Genomic DNA, 20,152 nt, shown 5'->3' on the forward strand with positions numbered 1-20,152 from the left:
TTCCCCAATCATAAAGCGGAGAGGCAACATCCTTGGATCCCTAAAGGTTTTCCGTATCTAAAGTATAGAAGAAAACCACAGAGTGACTTGGGGGGTACACAGTTATTTTTCCCCTTTATTTAGCTCAATAGTGGATCAAATATAAAGTAAACAGGGGCTTAAAAGAGAGTAGGAGACACCTGGGTTTGGACCTTAAGAAGAAACGGTTGACTTCTAGGTTAGGGAGCGGCTCCTCAGGGAAATTTGGAAGCTTCCACCACAGAACATAGTTAAGAAGAAAAGAAAACTCCTGTGTGGCTCAGCTCTTCAGAGGGGGACAATGGTTTGCTCCCCAAACATTTTTTTTTTTAAATGGAGGTACTGGGGATTGAACCCAGGACCTTGTGCACGCTAAGCAGGCACTCTACCGCTGAGCTATACTCCGCCACACCCCCCACCAAACATTTTTATATGGCCTGGTGGACGTGAAGTATTTTCCCAAGGGGAGGAATACTGCATGGCACCTGAGAGCACAGACTCTGGGCTGGGACTGTCTGAGCTCAGATCCCAGCTTTGACGCACGCTAAGTGCCCCCATTCTCTGCGCTTCCGCTCCCTCATCTGTGTCACTGGGACACTGTTGTTATTTATTTCACTGGGTTGTTACGGGACTTTAATGAGTTAACCCACGCAAAGCTCTTAGAGTAGTTTTCGACACAAAATAAGCACCAAATAAAAATTAGCTATCAGGATAATTCTCGGTGAGGCTCTAAGCCTAAATCGAGTGTTGTTCATCTTGCTGAAATGATGGCATGTCCAGGGGGAACCACTTGTTATCACCAGTTGATAATTATAAATTAAAAACTAATTTGCACTTAAAAATGCTGCTTTCGACAGGCTCTCCCTCCCCCCTAAGTTAAAGATTTTTTGGGGAAGGGATATAATAAAAAAGGGATGTAGTTAAAAAAAAAAAAAAGAAAAAAAAAAACCCTGGGGAAGAATAGTTTAGGAGTCTCTGACTGAGACCTAAAGTAACCCCAACCATCAGACGTGTGACAAGTTAAGGAAGTGCATTAAGAATAAAATCGAATTTTAATGAAATTATTCATCTTTAAACTTAATAAGATAAGCTTTCCTTCGCGTCTGCTGGGCTTTCAGGGGTTGCTGGGTTAATGACAGGATATGAACGAGAAACAGGAAATCAGCACCCACGAGCCTGCTAATCTGCTGTCGAAACCTACGCAGGTTTCGGTAACGTGGAGCCAGATGAGGACACCAGAGATGGGGAAGGGAGCCGGCTTCCAGAGAGTGGCTGCTTGGGAGACACGCAGCCAACGAGCCTCAGGGATGTGGTTCTTAGCATAGTAGGGTCCCCCTCCTTTCAGTGGATGCCACCATCAGGACACTGATGAGCAGTATGTTGGCTGCTCCCACCGGGGAGCCCAAGCTACCTTCTTGGAGCCACACTTGCTCCTGGGGTTTCAGATTCGCTCATGGAGGCAGTGCACCTGGGTGACGACATACAGGTTTTGTAGCCAGACGGAACTGGGTTCAAATCCTGGCTCTGGTTCTATCTTGCTGTGTGACCTCCAGCAATTTGCTAAACCTCTCTGGACCTTCATTCTCTTTTTGTTAAAGTGGGAACAATAAGAGTAACTATCTCACAGGGCGGGAGTGACAAATGGAAGCACACAAAGAAGGGCTTAGCACAGTGCCGAGCACATAATAATTGCAAAATAAATGCTAGTGATGCTGAATTAATTAAAAAGAGTGAAAAACTATGAGGGACAGCATCTGGCTTTCTTTAAAGAGTAAAGAATTTTAGAAAGGAAAAGACAGTGTGTGTATACATGGTATGTATGTGTATATATATGTGCCTAGACATGTATATATATCTATTTGTCCATCTAGCTATCTATCCAGAAGAGAGGAGAGTCGAATTCTTCTGGAATAGACTTAACTATGGGGACAAGCTTAAAACTGGGAGTCAGGATCTATTTCCATTACTGATTTTGGCGGTGGTGGTGGGGGGAACTTCTAGAAGCCAGTTTGGTTATTTTACTGATTAGCTTACTTTCTTAATAAACCTGCTCCACTTAGTAACACCGAAATTAAGGTCCGGTCAACGGCACCTTCACACTAAACCTCTTTTTTCCCCTTTATGTCCCGCCTCCCACCAGATAAACAGGCTCTTTCTCTGAGTCTCCACGGCACTTAGGCTGAGCCGTCCCGCAGCACCGCTGCTGGGGATTGTGTTGACCTGCTTGCCTTCCCGAGTCTCTCCTATTAGACACTGCACTCCCTGAGGTCAGGCAGGGCTGCACATCCACCTCTGGGTTCTCTGTGGCTTGTGCCTGACAACCATGGGTAATCTACAGATGCCTGGTGAACTGAATGAAGCTTCACCTGCCCTTCCGAGGGGGTATTTTTAACACAACCCCTGTGACTACCGGCTGAAATGGCCTTAAGGAAGATTTACTTTGGAAAGTTGCACGTAAACTGACTTAAAAAAAAATTCTCTTCTGAAAAGCTCTCTGGGCAAATATACTATCGAAAGAAAACGTCCATACGAATCCTTTTGAAAAATCATGAGTCAACTCTTGATTTATCTTTTGTATAAAATCTTACAAGCAAGCACACGAGCCAGGGGAGCTGGAGTCTAGTGGAGAGGTCCTTGGAGCAACAACCAAAAGGTAAGGGTCTTAATCCTGATGAAGCTGAACTTTTTGTGGAAGGAATCGGGGTGTCAATGAACTGTTCTGGTGAACTCTCATCCTTGTGAGTAAGTAGCTGGCTAATTCTAGGCAGGTCAGCTCTCCAGGTCTTTTTGTCCTTATCTCCAGTAAGAGTGGTTTGGACCCAAAGACGCCTTAAGGGGCACTTCACTCTAGTCTACTGTGGTCGACAGAGCGAGCCAGGAGGGTTATCTCCGGGTACGTGCTACAAAGCGTGTACGTGTGTGACATCCACAGCGGGAGGGGTTATTAGAAAGTGAAGTGACGTTGCTTTGAGCAAACTAGTGTCTGCTTTCAAACTAAACCTTCCAGATGTGCAACTGAGTTATGCTTTTGCCAAGGGGGGTTTTCACTTTTCCCCCATATTAAAAAAATATATATATATGTACAATTTTCACTTTGAAATAATTTCAGATTTACAGAAAAATTTCAAAAAATGGTACAAAGTTTCCTTCGCGTCCTTCACCCAGATTCCGTAAATGTATACACACTTGTGCATTCTAATTTTTTTCCCTAAAACATTGAGGGTTAAGCTATAGACAGGTTGCTCCTTTACCTCTAAATATTTCCACATGATTTTCCTTAAACAAGGCCATTCTTTTACAGAACCACAGTACAGTTATCAAAACCAGAAAATCAACATTGCTACTATGCTGTTAACTGTCTTATGGTTCTTCCTCAAATTTGCCAATTGTTACACTAACATTTTATAGCCAAGGGATCAAGAAGAGAGGAATTTAACACCATTCTGTAACCACTCTGCGAGAATCTGGCCACTGTGCTTGGGTTATAGGTAATGACTGAGCATGGCTGTCCTGACCAGCAGGATAGAGTCCAGCGTCCATCTCCCAGAGCTGGGGCTTCCACGTCTAAGTTCTCTCCCTATCTATGAGCTGCCCAGTGAAAGGTGGAGATGATGATGGTTTTGCCCTAAGAAGCACATGCTTAAGACACAGTGTTTCTGGCCGGTTCATTTCCAGCCTGAAGATGAGATTTCGGGGATTTCAGAGGTAGCACTCTAATGATCAATTTTACAGGACAGTTCACCTCTATAACTCCACGGAAGATTGCTCATGGAAATGTGGAGCGCTTGCCTATTTCAGAAACATGCACCTAAAATTCCAACCAGTTAAATAAGACTGATGTCGAGCAAAACGACAGCCTTCCACAGCCCCATTAGAAGCTAATCATTTCAGAAAATGTTGCCATAATTCATTTACCGAAACAGCGAGACTACTCCCCAAACAAGTGATAAAGAGAATGGACTCAGAGTCATACCGGGGAAATGAAGCCTCGTATTAATGCTTCCCAAACTTAAACTGAACTCTGGAGGCACCTTGGCATAAATCTGCCTTGCAGATTATTCTGCCTCACATAGTTTTATCTATTGCAAATAAAGTTGAATTCAGAAGATTGCTTCAGTCATTACACCTCGTTTCCATTTATTTGGGAATCAGGACAGCCAACTGCGGGTTCTGTTTAACCAAGAGATAGGCGAAAAGACTCTCCGAAGGAAATCGGATTCACTAGAGCTCGGCTGAGACACCAGCAGCCTGCTGTTGGCTGCCTACTCTAGGGGAACAGACGTCCATCCCGCACGTCCACGGCACCTGTGACGGTATTCACAACATCACGCAGCAACAGTGATTTCTATAAAATCCTCCAGCACTCAGGACTACCCGTGGCCTTTACATCTTTTGAAACCTCGATTTGTCACCTTAGATAAAAATGGCCAACTCTCTGCCGCTCAGAGTGTTAACAGACATTTATACATCTGACTGTTCAGGTGAACGTGCGTCTGCATCAAGCATGCAGTTCAGCTGATCAGCGTTATTTATAGCAGCTAAAGTTTACTGAGTGGTCACTGCTTACCATGTAATCTCCTGATTCCTTTATCATTTTTTATTTTTCCTGCTTTTCGGATGAAAGGACCGAAACAGTGACTTGCCTTACGGCTACACAGCTCTTAAGGGGTGGAGCTGGGAACAAAAGCCACGTCTGACTGATTCTGAAACCCACACGTGTAACCAATATGCTACTGCATTTTGGACTCCGGACTAAGTACAAGAGATGCAAAGAGACGTATATCCACGCGAATCACAGGGACCAACTTCTGGGTGTGAGGGTCTCTCTGAAAGAGAAGCGTGCCGATGCCAGCCAGGGCGAATGCAGCAGGTAGCAAATTATGACCTCATTATTAATACCACGTCAAGCCACGGTGATGCCATGTACAACAGAAAGTATGCCACTTGGAGCAGGGTGTGGTTGGCAATCAGGAGCTGAAATCCACCATTGTGATGCACTGAAGTGGTACCCATCTGTAACAATGGCAGAATAGCATGGCTTCGAAAATGAAGGGAGTGGTCGCTCTGGTACGTAGGCTGGTGGGGTACTTGCCAGCAGACGTGCAGTATTGTAATGTTTGGCTCTAACATAATGACCCCTTGTCCTTCTGGGAACTTCACTGACTTTGAAAAAGCCCCATGCAGGGAAGTGATCATTTTGAAACCCTGGGCTGTGTTCACTGAGAGGCTGACGAGAGCCAGAGGAAGAATTACCAACCTCCCTGCTAATCTGGCTCCTAGTACCGTACATTAAGCCAACTAGTAAAATCATTATGAAGTTTTTGCTGAAAGGGCAAGTGTAGAAAAACATGTTTCTAAACAGAATAACAGTCTTTGCCATTTTTTTCCAACTTGCATACCATCTGGAAATCCTGATTTTTTTTTTCAAAGGGTAGGAAAGAAATGTGCTCCAGGCACAAATAAATGTTTACAGCTGAGTTATAAACCGAGAATGGTGGGGCTTAAAACAGACAGGCTGGCAGTGATGGAACTCAAGCTGCAGTGAGACAAATAATGCTGCGAGGAGCAGGCCAGCTCGTTTCTGCACGTTGGTCCTTTTGGATGGGAAGTCCTGTATCCCCTGACCTCATCACACACATGTTGGAGAAGAAGTCTTCACTGGGGTTTTACTTAATTCTTTGAAGGTAAAGGACGAAGAGGAAGAGGCAGAGTTATCTGGCTTGACATTCTAAAGGCAGCCTTCGCATTTGGAAAATACAGCATCTCATCAGAAGTGGCAGCCCATGGAGGCTCGTTAAATGGACCGACTGAGAGATGTTAGGATGATGTCAGTGACGACTACGAATATTCATGGATCTCTTATTAAGTGCCCGATACAACACACTGTGTTCTGTAAGCATTGTCTCATTCATGCTGGACAGGAAGCTCATGAAGGAGGGGGTACCATTTTGCAGATGACCAATCAGAGGCTGAGGGAGGACAAATGACCTACTGACATCCACACAGCTGCCAAGTGATGGAGCTGGCGTTTGTGTCCAGCCACTCTGTTACAGAGGATCTGTCAATGCAAAGTTATCAAGAATATATTATACCTAACTCTTGGTCAAGAAGGAAAAACTGGTATTAGGAGTCTAGTCTTTCTCCCTAGTCGCCAATCATCTGTAGTTACAGGCAAGTCCAAGAAAAGTAGCAATGGATCTGCACACGATCAAGAGCAGCCAGCCAACTTTTTCCGTAAAGGGCCAGACAGTAAATATTTTAGGCTTTGTGGGCCGTGTACCCACTCAGCTCTGCTGCGGTAGAGCAAAAGCACCCCGGACAATGAATGAACGGGGCTGTGCTCCAATAAAACTTTATTTGCAAAGACATGCAACTGGCCCAATTTAGTCCAGAGGATGTCGTTAGCTGACCCCAGATGTAGAGGTCACCTTGAATGTAAAATGAGTGATACGTTTTGAGAATGATCCATGAAATTCTACTTGGGAGTTCACTCTTTCTTAGGACCAGTGCACAAATTGGCTAGAGATGATGTGCCCTTTAAAAGTTCTTGTATCCACTGACTCTAGGTCTAGCCAATCAAACCGGATTCCCTTATGTTATCTGACCAGGTCAGAACATTGTATTGAATCTTCGTTCTCAAGGCTGCTCTAATCCCAAATCTATAGAAAATGTGCTCCGTGCTCTTGTAATGAAGATGTATGAGTTCATTCCTTTTAACATAGAAACACACTTGAGATGGTGAGTGATCCTGGCGGTCTGCAGGCTCCCCTTCCTGGTTGGGAAACCCAACAACCAAATCCACCACGTTAAGGTTTAATTGAAAGAGAGGATGGAGGGAAAGAAAAAAATCATGAACAACAACAAATGGAAAAGGGAAGACAAAGCCCACAGAACATATCTTCTCCCAACTAATTAATCAAGTGCTTTGTTTCCACTAACATATCAGAGCGTGTAGGCTGCCCTGTCTATTGGACTCCTTTCCGAATCTGAGCAACGTAAACACTCCTAAAGACCAGGTAATGAAATCTCTATCGATGTGCCATCTTAGATGGGACTCACATGCCCATGTTTTGCTTACATTTTAATTTGCTTCTGCTGGATACTCACCCAGTAATTGCTTAATAAGATTAACCTCCCTGGCAATGTGTGGTGTATCTTGATTAAAACATTATCGGAGTGAAGGATTATCGCATAGCACGGAAAAATGGAGGGGGTGTTATTTAATTAACTTATTGCCAATATATCTTGATTGTCTCTTTGAAACACTGGAAAAGTAGTCGATTGGAATTGATTCAGGTTATCTAAATGTATAGAATGGGGGAGTGGGGAGGAGGTAGGTCACTGGGTAAAGAAATTCAAACCTAAGGTCATTTTCTTTAAAGAGAGTCAGGTAGGTGCGCAGAAAACCAAAACCTTTCTAGTTGTTCTTAAAACTGAACTTCACAACTTCGGAAGAGATCTGGTGTCTTCAGTCCTAGTTAGAGTATCACTTTGGTGTTCAGAAAGATGCTCTGAGTTTTATTTCAACTTTAAGCAACTGTAAATTCTCACACTTTTTTTCTAGTGACGAAATTCACTGGGCAATGATTTGGCAACCATTTTTCTGTCTCATCACTCACTTGGAAAATATTCTATTGTGCGTGATGTTCTAGGACTCAACACAACATTTTCAAAAGCGTGTTGCATCTGAGGGGAAAAAATTCTGCTCTTTCCAAAGACAGCCTGGAGTCTGTTTCTTTGTTAATTTTGAGATGACATTCTCTTAGTTAGGACTTCTGTCCTGCTGGTGTGGGATGCTGAAGTGGGGGTGGGGGTCGGAAATGAAGCTGAATCACAAACAAAAGGAGTGGCCGACCTTAGTTTATGGAAGGTAATGCTTATCGGTGATGCCCTTTCGTGAAGAATGCTATTTCAAAAGTCTTTGTACACAGCCTTAGTGTGCACATACACATAAAATGCACCCCTGTGCGCAGAAGATGCATGTTCACTTCCAAATGTGTATTCTGCATTTTTTTCTCAATGGACGGGCTGCTGATTTGTAGATTAAAGGACATTTGTGGACAGAACATAGGGGAGACCGCTAAAAGTGCTTTTCAAAGGGCAGCGCTGTGGACGTTCGGGACAGGATAATCCTTTGCTGTAGGAGGCTCCCCTGTGCCCTGCAGGATGTTTAACTACATCTCAGCTTTTCCCTGCTCGAAGCCAGTTGTATCCTCTTCTAATTGTGACAATCCAAAAAGTCTCCGGACATTGCCGGATGTCCCCTAGGGGACAAAACCAGCCCAGCTGAGAGCCCCCCACCCCCCACCCAGAGTGAGGGAAACTCGAGTGACATTGATGGGGAGCGTCAAGCCGTAGAGGCGAGCAGACTGCAAATCTGAGGCCCACAAATTTGGCTCCTGGCTCTTTGGTCAGTTAGGGCAGAATATACTTTTCATTTTCAGGTCTAGTTTCAGTCACTGGATAATGGAAAGCATACAATTTCATCCTCAGATAAAACCTTTTCATGCTTACTTAAAGGTAATTTAGCGTCATGATGAGGACAGATGAGTAGAGCAATCCTTAAGGACTGGATCAAAAGACGAAAAAGTCACACTTGAAGCATGAGGACAGCTCCGGAGAGAATAATTTAAGCGACGTGAGCATGGTCAGGGATGAGTAATCTGCACCTCTACAGGAAGATGATTCTGGAATCTTCTCTGTGGAAAACGCCTGATCCAGGAAGCCCCTACCAGCTCCCCTAAAGACGCACTGGGCACAGGAACTGAGTTCAAGTTTGTAGCCACCTACTTGTTTGATTTCAGGTAAGTTTTGGAAACGTCCTGGGCTGCAGTTTCTCCGAGATAATTTTTCTCCCTTTAGAGTTACTGAAGTTACATAAGGTCAACCAACCCTGGCACACAAAAGATGCCCGGTAAGTGTTTCCTTTCCCATTGTTGAAGTGTACCTGTGGGGTATTTTAAGACACTAAGAAACGTGGGGGTGAACTGCCCAGTGTGCTAAGAGGCAGAAAAATTCTGTCTTTGGAGAAACACTCGCACATGATCTCTCCGTCTGTCATTCCCATCCTGAACCAAGCCTCCGGGCTGCACGCTGGCCAGCCTAGCGGTGCCACTGGCTGCTGCTGACTTTGAACTGCCCCATGTCCTCACCTCCTCACGGTTTTGTTTTCTCTACTTCTCCTGGGCATCTCGTTAGCACCTATTTTTTTACCCCCCTGCAGAAATAGTTGCCGGATTGCTTCAGTAAGCATTTCTCTGGCCCCCATGACTGTTCCAAGAAGAGAAGCTTTGTTCCCGAGTTGCCCCAGCTCCTTTCTCTGTTCCCCCAAAGCGGGACGGCCCAGGCTCCTTCTCTTTGGTGCCAGGCAGGCCAGGCGGTGCTTCCTCCCCGGGAAGGCTGCATCTCTCCGCTCGGGAGAGGGCTCGCGCCGAGTGGCACGTGCCGCCTGCTGCTCTCAGCTTTCTCCATCAGGCAGGACCTTTTCCAGCTGCTGCTGTTCCTGCTGCTTCTGCCCAGGCCTTGAGATGCTTTCAAGCAGCTCCAGACCGTGCCAGTCGCTGCAGATAGCAGAGGTATGCATGCTGCTCCAGGCGGGCACCGTGCCAGCTCCGAGTGGCTCCAGCCAAACCCAGCTCACAAACGGGAACAGCAGACAGCTTTTAACGGGGACACCTGGGAAAGGAGGTGCTTTTCCGCCCTTTTTCTCCTTTTTTTTTTTTTTTTTTTTTTTTTTGCACACCTTCCCAGATTTGGATTAGAAAACCTGCACCAGCTGGCGGGAGCGCTGAATTTTCTTTCCTGTGACCTTAAGAGGGGAAGCAGCAGCTGTAACCTCACCTTTGCCTCCAGATGGCATTGTCGCCACATCATCGTTTCCTGGTAAGCCGGTCCTTATCCCATTGTTAAAGGTGTGTCCATCTGCCGGCTGGAGTTGCCAATTGAGTCCGAGCAGATGCATTGCTGTGGGAGAGACAAAGTAATGAAAATATGAAAAGGTAATTCAGCAATGCAACTGTCAAGGGGGAGGGCGAGGTGTCTTTCCCAAGCGACTGCCTTTTAAGGAAGCTGCAGTTCAAAAATCGGTTTGCCCCAGGTCTCAGGGATGAGCTAAATACAGAAAGCAAGTTGGGCCCGAGTGGGGGTGGGGGTGGGGGGTGGGTAGGTCTCCTCTCCCAGTGTGGCTTTCACAGCCTCCTGGGGACAGGATCCGAGGCGGCCGGCAGAGGAGGGAGGAGGAAACACAGCCCAGACCTTCCAAATGGTGCCACCAAAAAGGGGAAAATGCCCCTTTGGAGCTACTGTTCATAGACTGGCTCATAGACAGCGGGCATCGGCAAGGATGATTTTCCCGAAACTACTCAAAATGTGAATCTGTTTCAATTCGAGGCTACCCAAATGGGACCAGCCTGCCGGTCTGGTTCAGACACGAATATTACCTGCACAGAAATGCCAGTGCAGCCCCCAGTGTCTGCAGGTGTACTAACCCAGGATAAAGCCCACCTCTCTATTTCAGACTTTAAAGATATTTTTCTATTCAAGCAAACACCTTTCAGCCCATGGTGGGAAAAGCTTGGGGGTGGCGGTGGGATGGAATCCTTCTCTGGAAATAATACGATTATGAGTCCTTCTCTCTCCATCTCTCCCTCCCTCCGGCCCGCACCTGCTCCACCCTCACACTTCATCGAGGCACAGAATGAGACGGAAGGTTCTGAAGCACTGCCTCTTCTCTGCTGATCAAACACGCACGTCTGCAGAATTCTTGCTGTATTTCCATGTACACCTCAAACCTCCAGACGCAAACTTCCTTCTGGTCCTCCTTGTCACTCTGCTGGTGTCAACTCCCCACGTCCCAATTAGTCGAGCAAACTTGATCTACCTCTGTGCCTGAAGGTTCTTGGTGAGCTGTTTTTCCTGCACGGAATGAAAGGCAAATCCCACACACCTGCTTTCTGTCAAAGTCCGCAGCTAAGAAATGCTTCCTTGGCGAAAAAATAAGGCGTTCCTTCCCCTGCGCATTTCTCATCCAAACAATAACCACCCTGTGTCTGTCTGGCATTTCAGCCGGACACAGGCTGATGCCCTGGCTACGTCTCCAGCGCTGCAGGAGGGAAAGGGCTGTTGACAGCGAAAGGTTCTGAATACAATGTCGGGATGGGAGAAACAATTAACCACAGGGAACGCAATTAACAATGCTTAGGAAATTGTTCACATAGAAATGAATTCAGCGCGCCTACCACCACCTAAAGTCAGGATGCATTCTATTAGGTTAAAATCCCACCTTCGAATCTTACAGCTCAGACTGATGGCTGCGGGTGAAGGTGGCGAGATGGCCCGGTGTGTATGTCTGCTTTTTTTCTTACACACACCCACATCTTAGAACCAAGTTTTCTTTCTGCATATTACTCCGAAATGCAAGGGCCACTGCTCCAACTCTGAGATGAGACATGTTAATAAAAGTGACATTTACTGTACACTTTCCGTCAAGGTAACACCTAATTTTCTCCTGTAGTTTATCTGTTATATGTAGGTCACTTACTTGAAGAGACCAGATTCTACTGCCTCAAATAATGACATATTTTCACTGTACAGAGGTCAGGAAATGAGAACTAATCGTGGCAGCTTCCAGATAGCGATAACTTCTGATTTGTAATTACCAGGTGAAGGGAGCCAAGGAATTAGCTATTATTAAATGATTTTAAAAATTACTATCGGGTTATCGGGGCTTGCCATGAGCCACGTTGCTGCTGCACTGGAGATACGGTTCTTTCAAGGAGGGTCTCTCTGTTTTAAGAGAGACACAGGCACGTATGGCAGGTGCAGCGGGGCCCCAGACCTAACAAAGCTTTGATTTGCACATCTAGAGAAGGAAGTGGTGGGTCTATCAGCGAAGATGACAACTTCCCCGTGTCCCATCAACATGAAAACTCTTGTCAACACCGCTCGCCTCTCCTAGTACTCAGTCCTGTCATTCCAAGGTGCAGAACAGGGAAGGGGGTACAGCTTAGTGATACAGCACATGCTTAGCATGCACAAGGTCCCGGGTTCAATCCCCAGTACCTCTGTTAAAAAAAAAGAAAAGCAAAAAAGAATCCTGGAAACCCCAAGGTACAGAACATACTGCAACCGTCAGCTTAGGGAGATTAGCAAGCAAGCAACACCCCAATCTTACTGCTCGTACAGAGGGCGCCCACAAAACTGTGGTCTCTCAGTTTGCAGAGACGCCTGCCCATCCCTGCTTTTTGTTCTGGGTTCCATAGCATCTCTTTATATATATAAAAAAAGTATTCTGAAAACAAGAAAACTACAGATGGGGTGAGAAGGCTTTGGGTCAGAGGATCCAAGTATCTTCTCAGACAACTCCCAGAAGTGAAAAGGAAAATAAGAGAGTGAGATGGAGGTGGGGAAAGGGGAAAAGCCAGACCCGCGGAGCACAAGCTCCGGCCTCCCAGCAGGAGCGAGGCAGCAAAAATGACACTCAAGTTTGGGCATATTTTCTGCTGTTGAATTGAACGTTACGTAAATAAGTGAGAACTATATTGGGGGTATGACCACCTTCTCTCTTTTTTTTTCCTGGGGTGGGGAGAGAGGCTGAAATAGGCTTTTCTTTGCGCTTTTTTTTTTTTTCTTGGTCAGCTCTTCCCGCTCTTACTTGAGTAGGAAAATGAGAATATCTTTCTGCCTGTAGGGATGGGCTAAGTTATCCTTAGGATGAAGACCCAGGGGAGCTGTGGAGTAAATGAGTTTTCTGACTAATGAGAACTCTGTCTCTTATTCTGCTACTGATTTGCTTGATGGCGGAGGCTGAGAAATCGGTCTCTCTGTCAATCTCCCCCTTTACCTTTTGTAAAGGTTTCCCTTTACAGGTAGGATAATGGCTACTCAGGGCCAGAGGGAGGCTGGGCACCTGCTGCCCCCGAAGATCGAGCAGAGCATACAGACATACTCAAATGTAGAAGGCATTCTGTAAGTGTGCATTGGACTAGGTAATGACACATGGGGACGGATTTGAGGGGCTGGATTGGAGGACACTACACTCATAGATTATAAAACAAAATAATACAAAGATGTAAAGGATGGAATGAAGAAGCGCTGACAGCAATATGGGTGGGTCTGCAAAGAGAAGCCTTTTGACGATCAGGATGATCAATGCCTGCTGCCAGTCCTTGGACCCCTCTGATGGCCAGCATGGGGGTAGATATTCCACAGATACTACCTGAAGACTCACAGCTCACGTCAGAGTGGGTGCTAGCATCATGCCCATTTCACAAATGAGGAAGCTGTTGACTGTGAAGTTTGATCACAGGGGGCTTTGGAATCTGAGGGGGATTACAGCGGGAGGTGGTTGGCTGCCCCATATTTCACAGTGACCTGGTTTCAAATTCTGGTTTGCAATGGGATCCCAGCAACCCTGGTCTCTTTCTTGCACCTCATGATCATCTCTCTGTGGTTGGTGAATGACCATTCTGTAGGGTCAGCACCCCTTCCCGACGAGGGTGACAGCTCCTCACTGTGCTGAATTCACCACACAACTCTGCATACCTATTTTCCTCTGCCACACGGTCAGCCTGGATCTGGAGTAAAGATAGCCCAGCCCAGAGCCATGGCTGACCAGTGACAGAATACAAAATGAGTGGATGAAGGAACTGTTACTGCTTAAGCCACTGAGGGTTTGGGGCTCTTTGTTACAGCAGCATGCCTTAGCCAATCTTGACTGATACATTCACACGTACGGCGAGTGAGAAATTCCATTCTTATACACTAGGCGTCTATGCATTTCTTAGAGTCATTTATTTATAGGGTCAGGATCCTTTTAAAAACCCAGTCAGGAAGAGTGAGCACAGATTTAGGGCTACAACATTTGTCTCTATGAACAATAACAGTAAATAGCTCTTTAAACATTATGTCATAATATTTCCAGTTGTGATCTGCTCTCAGAATCAGACTCAGAGTAGCCAGAGTTATTACTTTTTTAGCTCAAGATTTGGCCTCATCATTTTCTTCCAAACATCTGGATCAATGGGGTGGTCCCCTCCTCCACTCCCTACAACTGCTCCAGCAGCTCATCCCAAAAGGTCCTATTCAGACCATCTGAGGGTCAGAAGTGAAATGAGTTTGGGAGACCCTCTCCCTCACCCCCCACCGACAGCCAAAATGCACGATTTATCATGATTTGACAGGCTCCGCTCCAGAGAGACCCTCGGATGCAACAAGGGGTTCCACGGGTCAGCAGGGCTGGAACAGGGGAAGGCTCCCAGGGGAAGTCCGTGTAATCCAGGTGCAGCTGGGAAATCAGCCACTAAAACCACAATAGGCAGCCAAACTCTGAGAATATCCCTCTGGCTAATTGGAGAAAACTTTCATCGAGTGTGGAAAATGAACCAAGGCCGGATGGACAGACCACACACAGATCCCAGATTTCAGCAGGAATAATAATCAGACCTACCTGGAGTTAGGGCGATGTTTTCTTACTGAAGTTGCCTGTTTTTGTGCCAGATAGGTTTTGACGGAAATACTCAGGGGAGTCAAAGCAAATGTAAGAGAGAGGGGTTTGCGGCAGGCACTGGAACCCTCCAGCAACTGTAAGGACGGGAGATTGTAGGCCCTGAAAGTGGCAGCTGGGAACGAGGGTTGCCTGAAATAGTAATCAGGGGATGTGTGGGCCCTGCTGGGTGCCACGGAGAACCTTCCGTGCTCACCGGCTGGCCAAGAATCAACTTGACAAGAGGGCCAATCGATACGTCAGCCACGCTTCCCAGAGAACTGCTCAGCTCCTGCCTGTCAAGGAGGGCAAACACCGGGGCCACGGGTGTTCTCTGTTTGCTGAGCAGGCCTCCAGGAACAGGGGGTATCTTGAAAGATCAGGCTTGTCGATACACAACCGGGTGAAGAGACTGGGCTTTCCCTCTGAAAATGAAAGACTTCAGGCCAGCAGAGCTTAGGGAGTAGAGGAGAGAGCCAGGCTCGCTGGGCCTCCTGGCTCAGCCTCACCAGGGCCCTAGAAATGATGGCAGAGGGCCTTCAGAGGCCAGGTGGGAAGATGGGAAGGGTCAGGGCTGGGTCTCCCCGCCTCCACGCCAGCCGGTTTAGTCAACGCCAGGGCTCCTGTGGGAAATGTACTCAATTCCAAAAGGGCCACTGCCCAGGGGAGTGGAAGAACCACAGCTGGAATGATCAGGGCTCAAAGGCACCAACGCTAACCCTGAACTTGCACAGGTAATCTGCAAAGGGTACTTTTGAAACCGGTAGTGAAATTTAACACATGCAAATGAACCTACACTCAATAGATTCCAGGCGACAAGGAATATTTATTTTGGCACTGTGCCAGGTACTGGGCTAATTACATTATTTGCATCATTTACTCATCTTTTATCATTCAGGAGATATTTACTGAGCACCTACAGTGTGTGGGTGTGTCCGAGGCCCAGGAACAGAGCAGTTAAACAAGACAAGCTCCTTGCTGTCATGGAACTTACTTTCTAGTGGGAAACATAAAAATGAAACACGTCCGTGAGAACTAGAGAACAGGGCTTGGGAAGGCCAGGGTGTGGGGGTGGGGTGGGGAGGGACTGAAAGTTTCCTTGTTTACTGGTCAATGATGTCTGTGATGGGGAACATTTGAGCCAAAGCCTGACGGAAGTCAGAAAGCAATTCGTGCTGACATCTGGGGATGAGCATTTCAGGTTCAAGTGAAGTTGGGGGAATAGGAGAGAGGGGGTGATGGGGGAGCTTGGGGGTGTGGCGTGGGGGCCCTTGGAGGGGGACTCTGTTTGGTATTTGGGTGACATGGGATGACACCCAGGGTTCCAAAGAGGATGAAAGCTCACTTATCTTTATTCTCACCCGGCGAGATGATCATTTAATCTACATCTTGTAGATGAGGAAATTGAGGCTTAGGGAGGGTAAGTGACTTGCCCAAGATCACACGGCCAGTAAATGGGCGATCTGGGATTCAGACCTAGATACGTGGACCTGCACCGTCCATGCCACGTTCTCCTGCTAGTGACTCACTGCGAGTCCTCACCGGCCCCGCAAGTTCTTTAAAGGAACCGCTACTTAGGCAGGACAGAACAAGGCAGGTAAGTTACAGCACCACTTCCTAAATATGATCGAGGCTCACCCGGGAACAGACTCCTTTTGTAAGCAGTCATTAGTCCTCTATAAATATAAAATCCAGTTTGCTACTTAGCTTAAAGGAATTGCCAGACGACTGGAAAAAGAAGTTGTGGTGTATTTATACAATGGAACACTAGTCAGCCATAAAAAAAACAATAAAATAATGCCACTTGCAGCAACATGGATGGCCCTGGAGATTGTCATTCTGAGTGAAGTAAGCCAGAAAGAGAAAGAAAAATACCACAATATCACCCATATGTGGAATCTAAAAAAAAAGACAAAAAAGAGGACACTACATCTACAAAACAGAAACAGACTCGCAGACATAGTAAACAATCTTATGGTTACCGGGCGAAAGGGGATGGGAGGGGATACCTTTGGGAGTCTGAGATTTGCAAATGTTAGCCACTATATACAAAAATAGATCAAAGAAACACATTTCTTCTGTCTAGCACAGGGAACTATATTCAGTATCTTGTAATAACCTTCAATGAAAAAAATATGAAAGCAAATATATGTATGTATTTGCATGACTGGGACATTGCGCTGTGCACCAGAAATGGACACATTGTAACTGACGAAACTTCAATAAAAAATAAAAACAAAAACTCAGTTTACTATTTAGCTGAAAGGAATCGCCATGGTTAATGGAAACCAAAGCCGTTTGGCAACTTCAATTTGTAGTCAGGCTGGCTAACAATCAATAGCTTTGGAGAGTTTTTCCTTGGTGAGTTTTCTTGTCATCCTTCGGGGACACAGCCAAGTACAGTGCTTCTTCCTTAGAGAGGAGGGGGCCTGCTGCCATGTGTTAATAACATCGTTTTTCAGGGAGGCTGCCAGTGCCAAAATGACCTTCGGCCTAAAAGAAGAGATGCAAACAAAGCCACGAGGGATACCATTCTCGGAGATGCCTTAAATCTTAAAGGAGTTTAAGAAATTTAAATCTTGAAGGAGTTAAAAAAAAAACAAAACCTTTCAATCCGCCTTGGTGAAGTGATTTCTTTTATTTTCACCCCACTGTACTGCAATACACTGAATGGAATAAATTTTCAAAGCACTGCAGGAAAGTTACACCCACAAATCTCTTTTGTGCACCTATCTCCCAAGAATGCTCTGAAAACTCACTTGCCCGAATCCAACTTCTGCTGTGCAGCTGCCACAATGGTAGTAGAGTTCATGGCCCGGGAATTACACAGAAGAGGAAGGATGACTTGGAGATGCGACGCTAGAATCCCGGCAGGACCATGGGAACTAAAGAGGGGCTTTGGAGAAATGCACCTGCCTTTTCCTCTACCTGTGTTCTCTCATCTTCTGGCCATGGTGCCTAAAATGGTCCTCAGCATGCATTTTGTCTATGCCTTCCTGATTCTAGTCTCACGAGAGCGAGGAGGCTTCCTGGTCCCTCCTGCACGTCTGCCGTGAGGACAAGGTGACAGGTGCATGAGGCAGCTCTGGGACCAGACAGCACTGTGTTCTCAAGACAAGAAGAAACCACACAGAGGGGCCAGCGCATTAATCTGTTCTTGTGACAGGCTCAGGATGGTACAGGGAAGTGGTGTGAGATTAATCAACCCTTGTGTTTGGAGGAAACAAATGGGGCTCCTTGCTGCTTCAGGATATGCAGGGTCCCCAAGCTGGTGTCATCCCTACCCCCATTTTCCCCTCGCACCTGCTGCTGCGGCAGGCTCACCGCAGGTGGCAACTGTTGACACTGTGGGTGTGTGGTGTCTCATGTGCTCAGGTGACCTCTAACAAGGCCCCCTGGCTCCCGGCATCACCAGGCAGATCGATACGCAAGACAGACGTGCGCTCACAGCCACTTTCTGTTTCTGGTGCAGAGTCTCCGGGAATGTACTTTGGAGGACAGGCAATGCTGGCCGGGCATCCCACTGTCCACCGAGACAGCTCCTCCTCGGGCCAATAAACACACACCTGCAGCCATTCGTCGGACAAAGCATCATTTCCCAGCCTAGACTACTCCTCCTTTCCTGCTGCTCTTTTTCCCAGGAAAGAAATAAAATAAAAGCCTTTCTTTCTCCAAGAAAGGACCCATGTGATCAAAATACCTTTAGAGAATGATAATATCGGTAGGTTTTATTCTGCAAATAAATCATGGGCTAGGATTTTAAGAGCTTTTGTGATAGCAAAACACATCACCACTATCCGTACACATACACCTGAATGAATCTTTCTCTCCAGCCGCCCCTGAAGCTTTTCATTCAGTGTTGACAACCCACACAATATTTGTCTTTCTTTCAAGAATAGCACCCGGCAGTCCTGTTAAAGAGGAGGCAGGTCCACAAGACTACCAACTACAAAGGGGAGGCGAGGCAGGCTGCACGCGGCATGTGGCCACCGGAATCCTAGGAAGCAGACACTATGAATGTTTTAGAGGATAAGATGTCGTATCGATCAGCAGATGTGCAGCATGTGCTGGAACAAAGAGGGAGGACTCTCTCGTGAAGAACAGCCTTCTGCGAGGGGGAGTGGCGAGGGGGGTCCGGAGGTGGCGGTTAGGGCACTGGTCACACTCCGTCCCCTCGGCTGCAGCAAACGAGGGAAGGAGGGTCCGGACTCACTTCCCTTCCTGAGTCCCAGGCAGCCCCCCAGCAAACGGCTTCCGAGGAACCTTGTGGTTGAACTCCAGAGCCCACAGCCAGGCAGCCTGAGAGCGGCAGCCAAGCCGGGGGCCTTAGGAACAGGGTAAAGGTCGCCCTGTCCGGGGCCCCTGAGGGATTCATTCCTGTCAGTGTTCAAATCCCTGCACTACAACTCATAAGCAGACGCCCTCTCTGAGCTTCACTTTCCTTAGCTAGAATAAAAACTAACGTGTTTCTGACGTACTGACTCAGTGGCCAAAACTCTGCTGAGCATTTTGTATGCGTTACCTTGTTTACCCTTGATGATAAACCTCGGGGTGGGTACTGTTATCATTCCCATTTTATGGATGAAAAGACTGAGGCAGAAGGGTGTTGGGAATTTTGTGGGAATTTTGCCCAGACTGACAGGGCTCATAGTTGGGGCAGTGGCTTATCAAATCAAGCACGTGCTCTCAGCCAGGATCTCTCTATGTGGGGGGGGGGTGATCAAATCAACCTTGATAGGGTGTTGTTGGTACAAAGGAGGCAGGAAGCTGGGAGGCGCTCAGGAAGTGGGTGTCGGGCCATTTTGCCATTACAACAATAGCAGCCGTGGCTAACTTTTCTTACGTCCTTGCTGTGTGCCAGGCATCAGTTTTATGGATGTGGGTATATTATTCTCCCCGTTCGCAGATGAAGACATTGAGGCTCAAGGAGCTGAAGTAACATGCAGCTGGTAAGTGGAATAGGTGTGATTTGAACCTGAGCCCTGTGGCGTCTAAGACCTGAGTACTGAACCGCTCAGCTCACAGCAGGACAACTGTCAGCTCCACTCCCACACCAGGGAAGATGAGGCACGTATATTCATCTAGGCGTTCTCCCCACATTGTCCTGAATTCCTTATCAGAGAAACCTTGGTGGCTTCCTTTTCTGCATCACATCAGAACGGCAGAGCCACAATCAAGATGGGCTCAAAGGTCATCTGGTCCGGACCTTTGCTGTACAGTTGGTGCCCATGACAGCCAATGCCTGGCCGAGCCAGGATTTGAACCTGGGTCTCTTGACCCTTTGTCTGGTGCCCTCCCAACTGTCTCTTCTATCTCCTTAAAGACAGAGAAGCCTATGGGCAATGCCACCCCTTAATAAAGAGACAATGAGGGCACTGCAGAGAAGCTTTCTCTTTTCACCCATCTAAGATTTTTATTACTACTATTTGCAACGTTAGGGCATGAGCAAAAATAACCTGTTAATAATAAATTAGTCAACAAAGGGAGCATTATGGTTCTTTCTCATCCTAGATTCCTTAGACGGGGTTTCTATGACAAATTACTCTCACTGCAGAAGTTCATCACATCTAGAATCTAAAATCACCATTTTTCTATTTCTCCCTGGTCCGAGGATACCTTGGTCGATATGGACGTGTTCCCTCCTGCATGTGA

At 46.7% G+C, this 20,152-nt stretch overlaps 1 protein-coding gene across 7 annotated transcripts in view; it reads right to left on the minus strand.

Moving 5' to 3' along the window:
- Positions 1-20,152, minus strand: part of TENM2 (teneurin transmembrane protein 2) — a 462,232-nt gene that overhangs the window by 187,589 nt on the left and 254,491 nt on the right. For all 7 annotated transcript variants that reach the window (XM_072947258.1, XM_072947260.1, XM_072947265.1 and 4 more), the window contains one exon: positions 9,859-9,981. In XM_072947258.1, the coding sequence (XP_072803359.1) occupies positions 9,859-9,981 (123 nt within the window). The remainder of the gene's footprint in view (positions 1-9,858; positions 9,982-20,152) is intronic.

This window comes from Vicugna pacos, chromosome 22, assembly GCF_048564905.1.
Source record: "Vicugna pacos chromosome 22, VicPac4, whole genome shotgun sequence".
In the NCBI taxonomy this organism is placed as follows: domain Eukaryota; kingdom Metazoa; phylum Chordata; class Mammalia; order Artiodactyla; family Camelidae; genus Vicugna; species Vicugna pacos.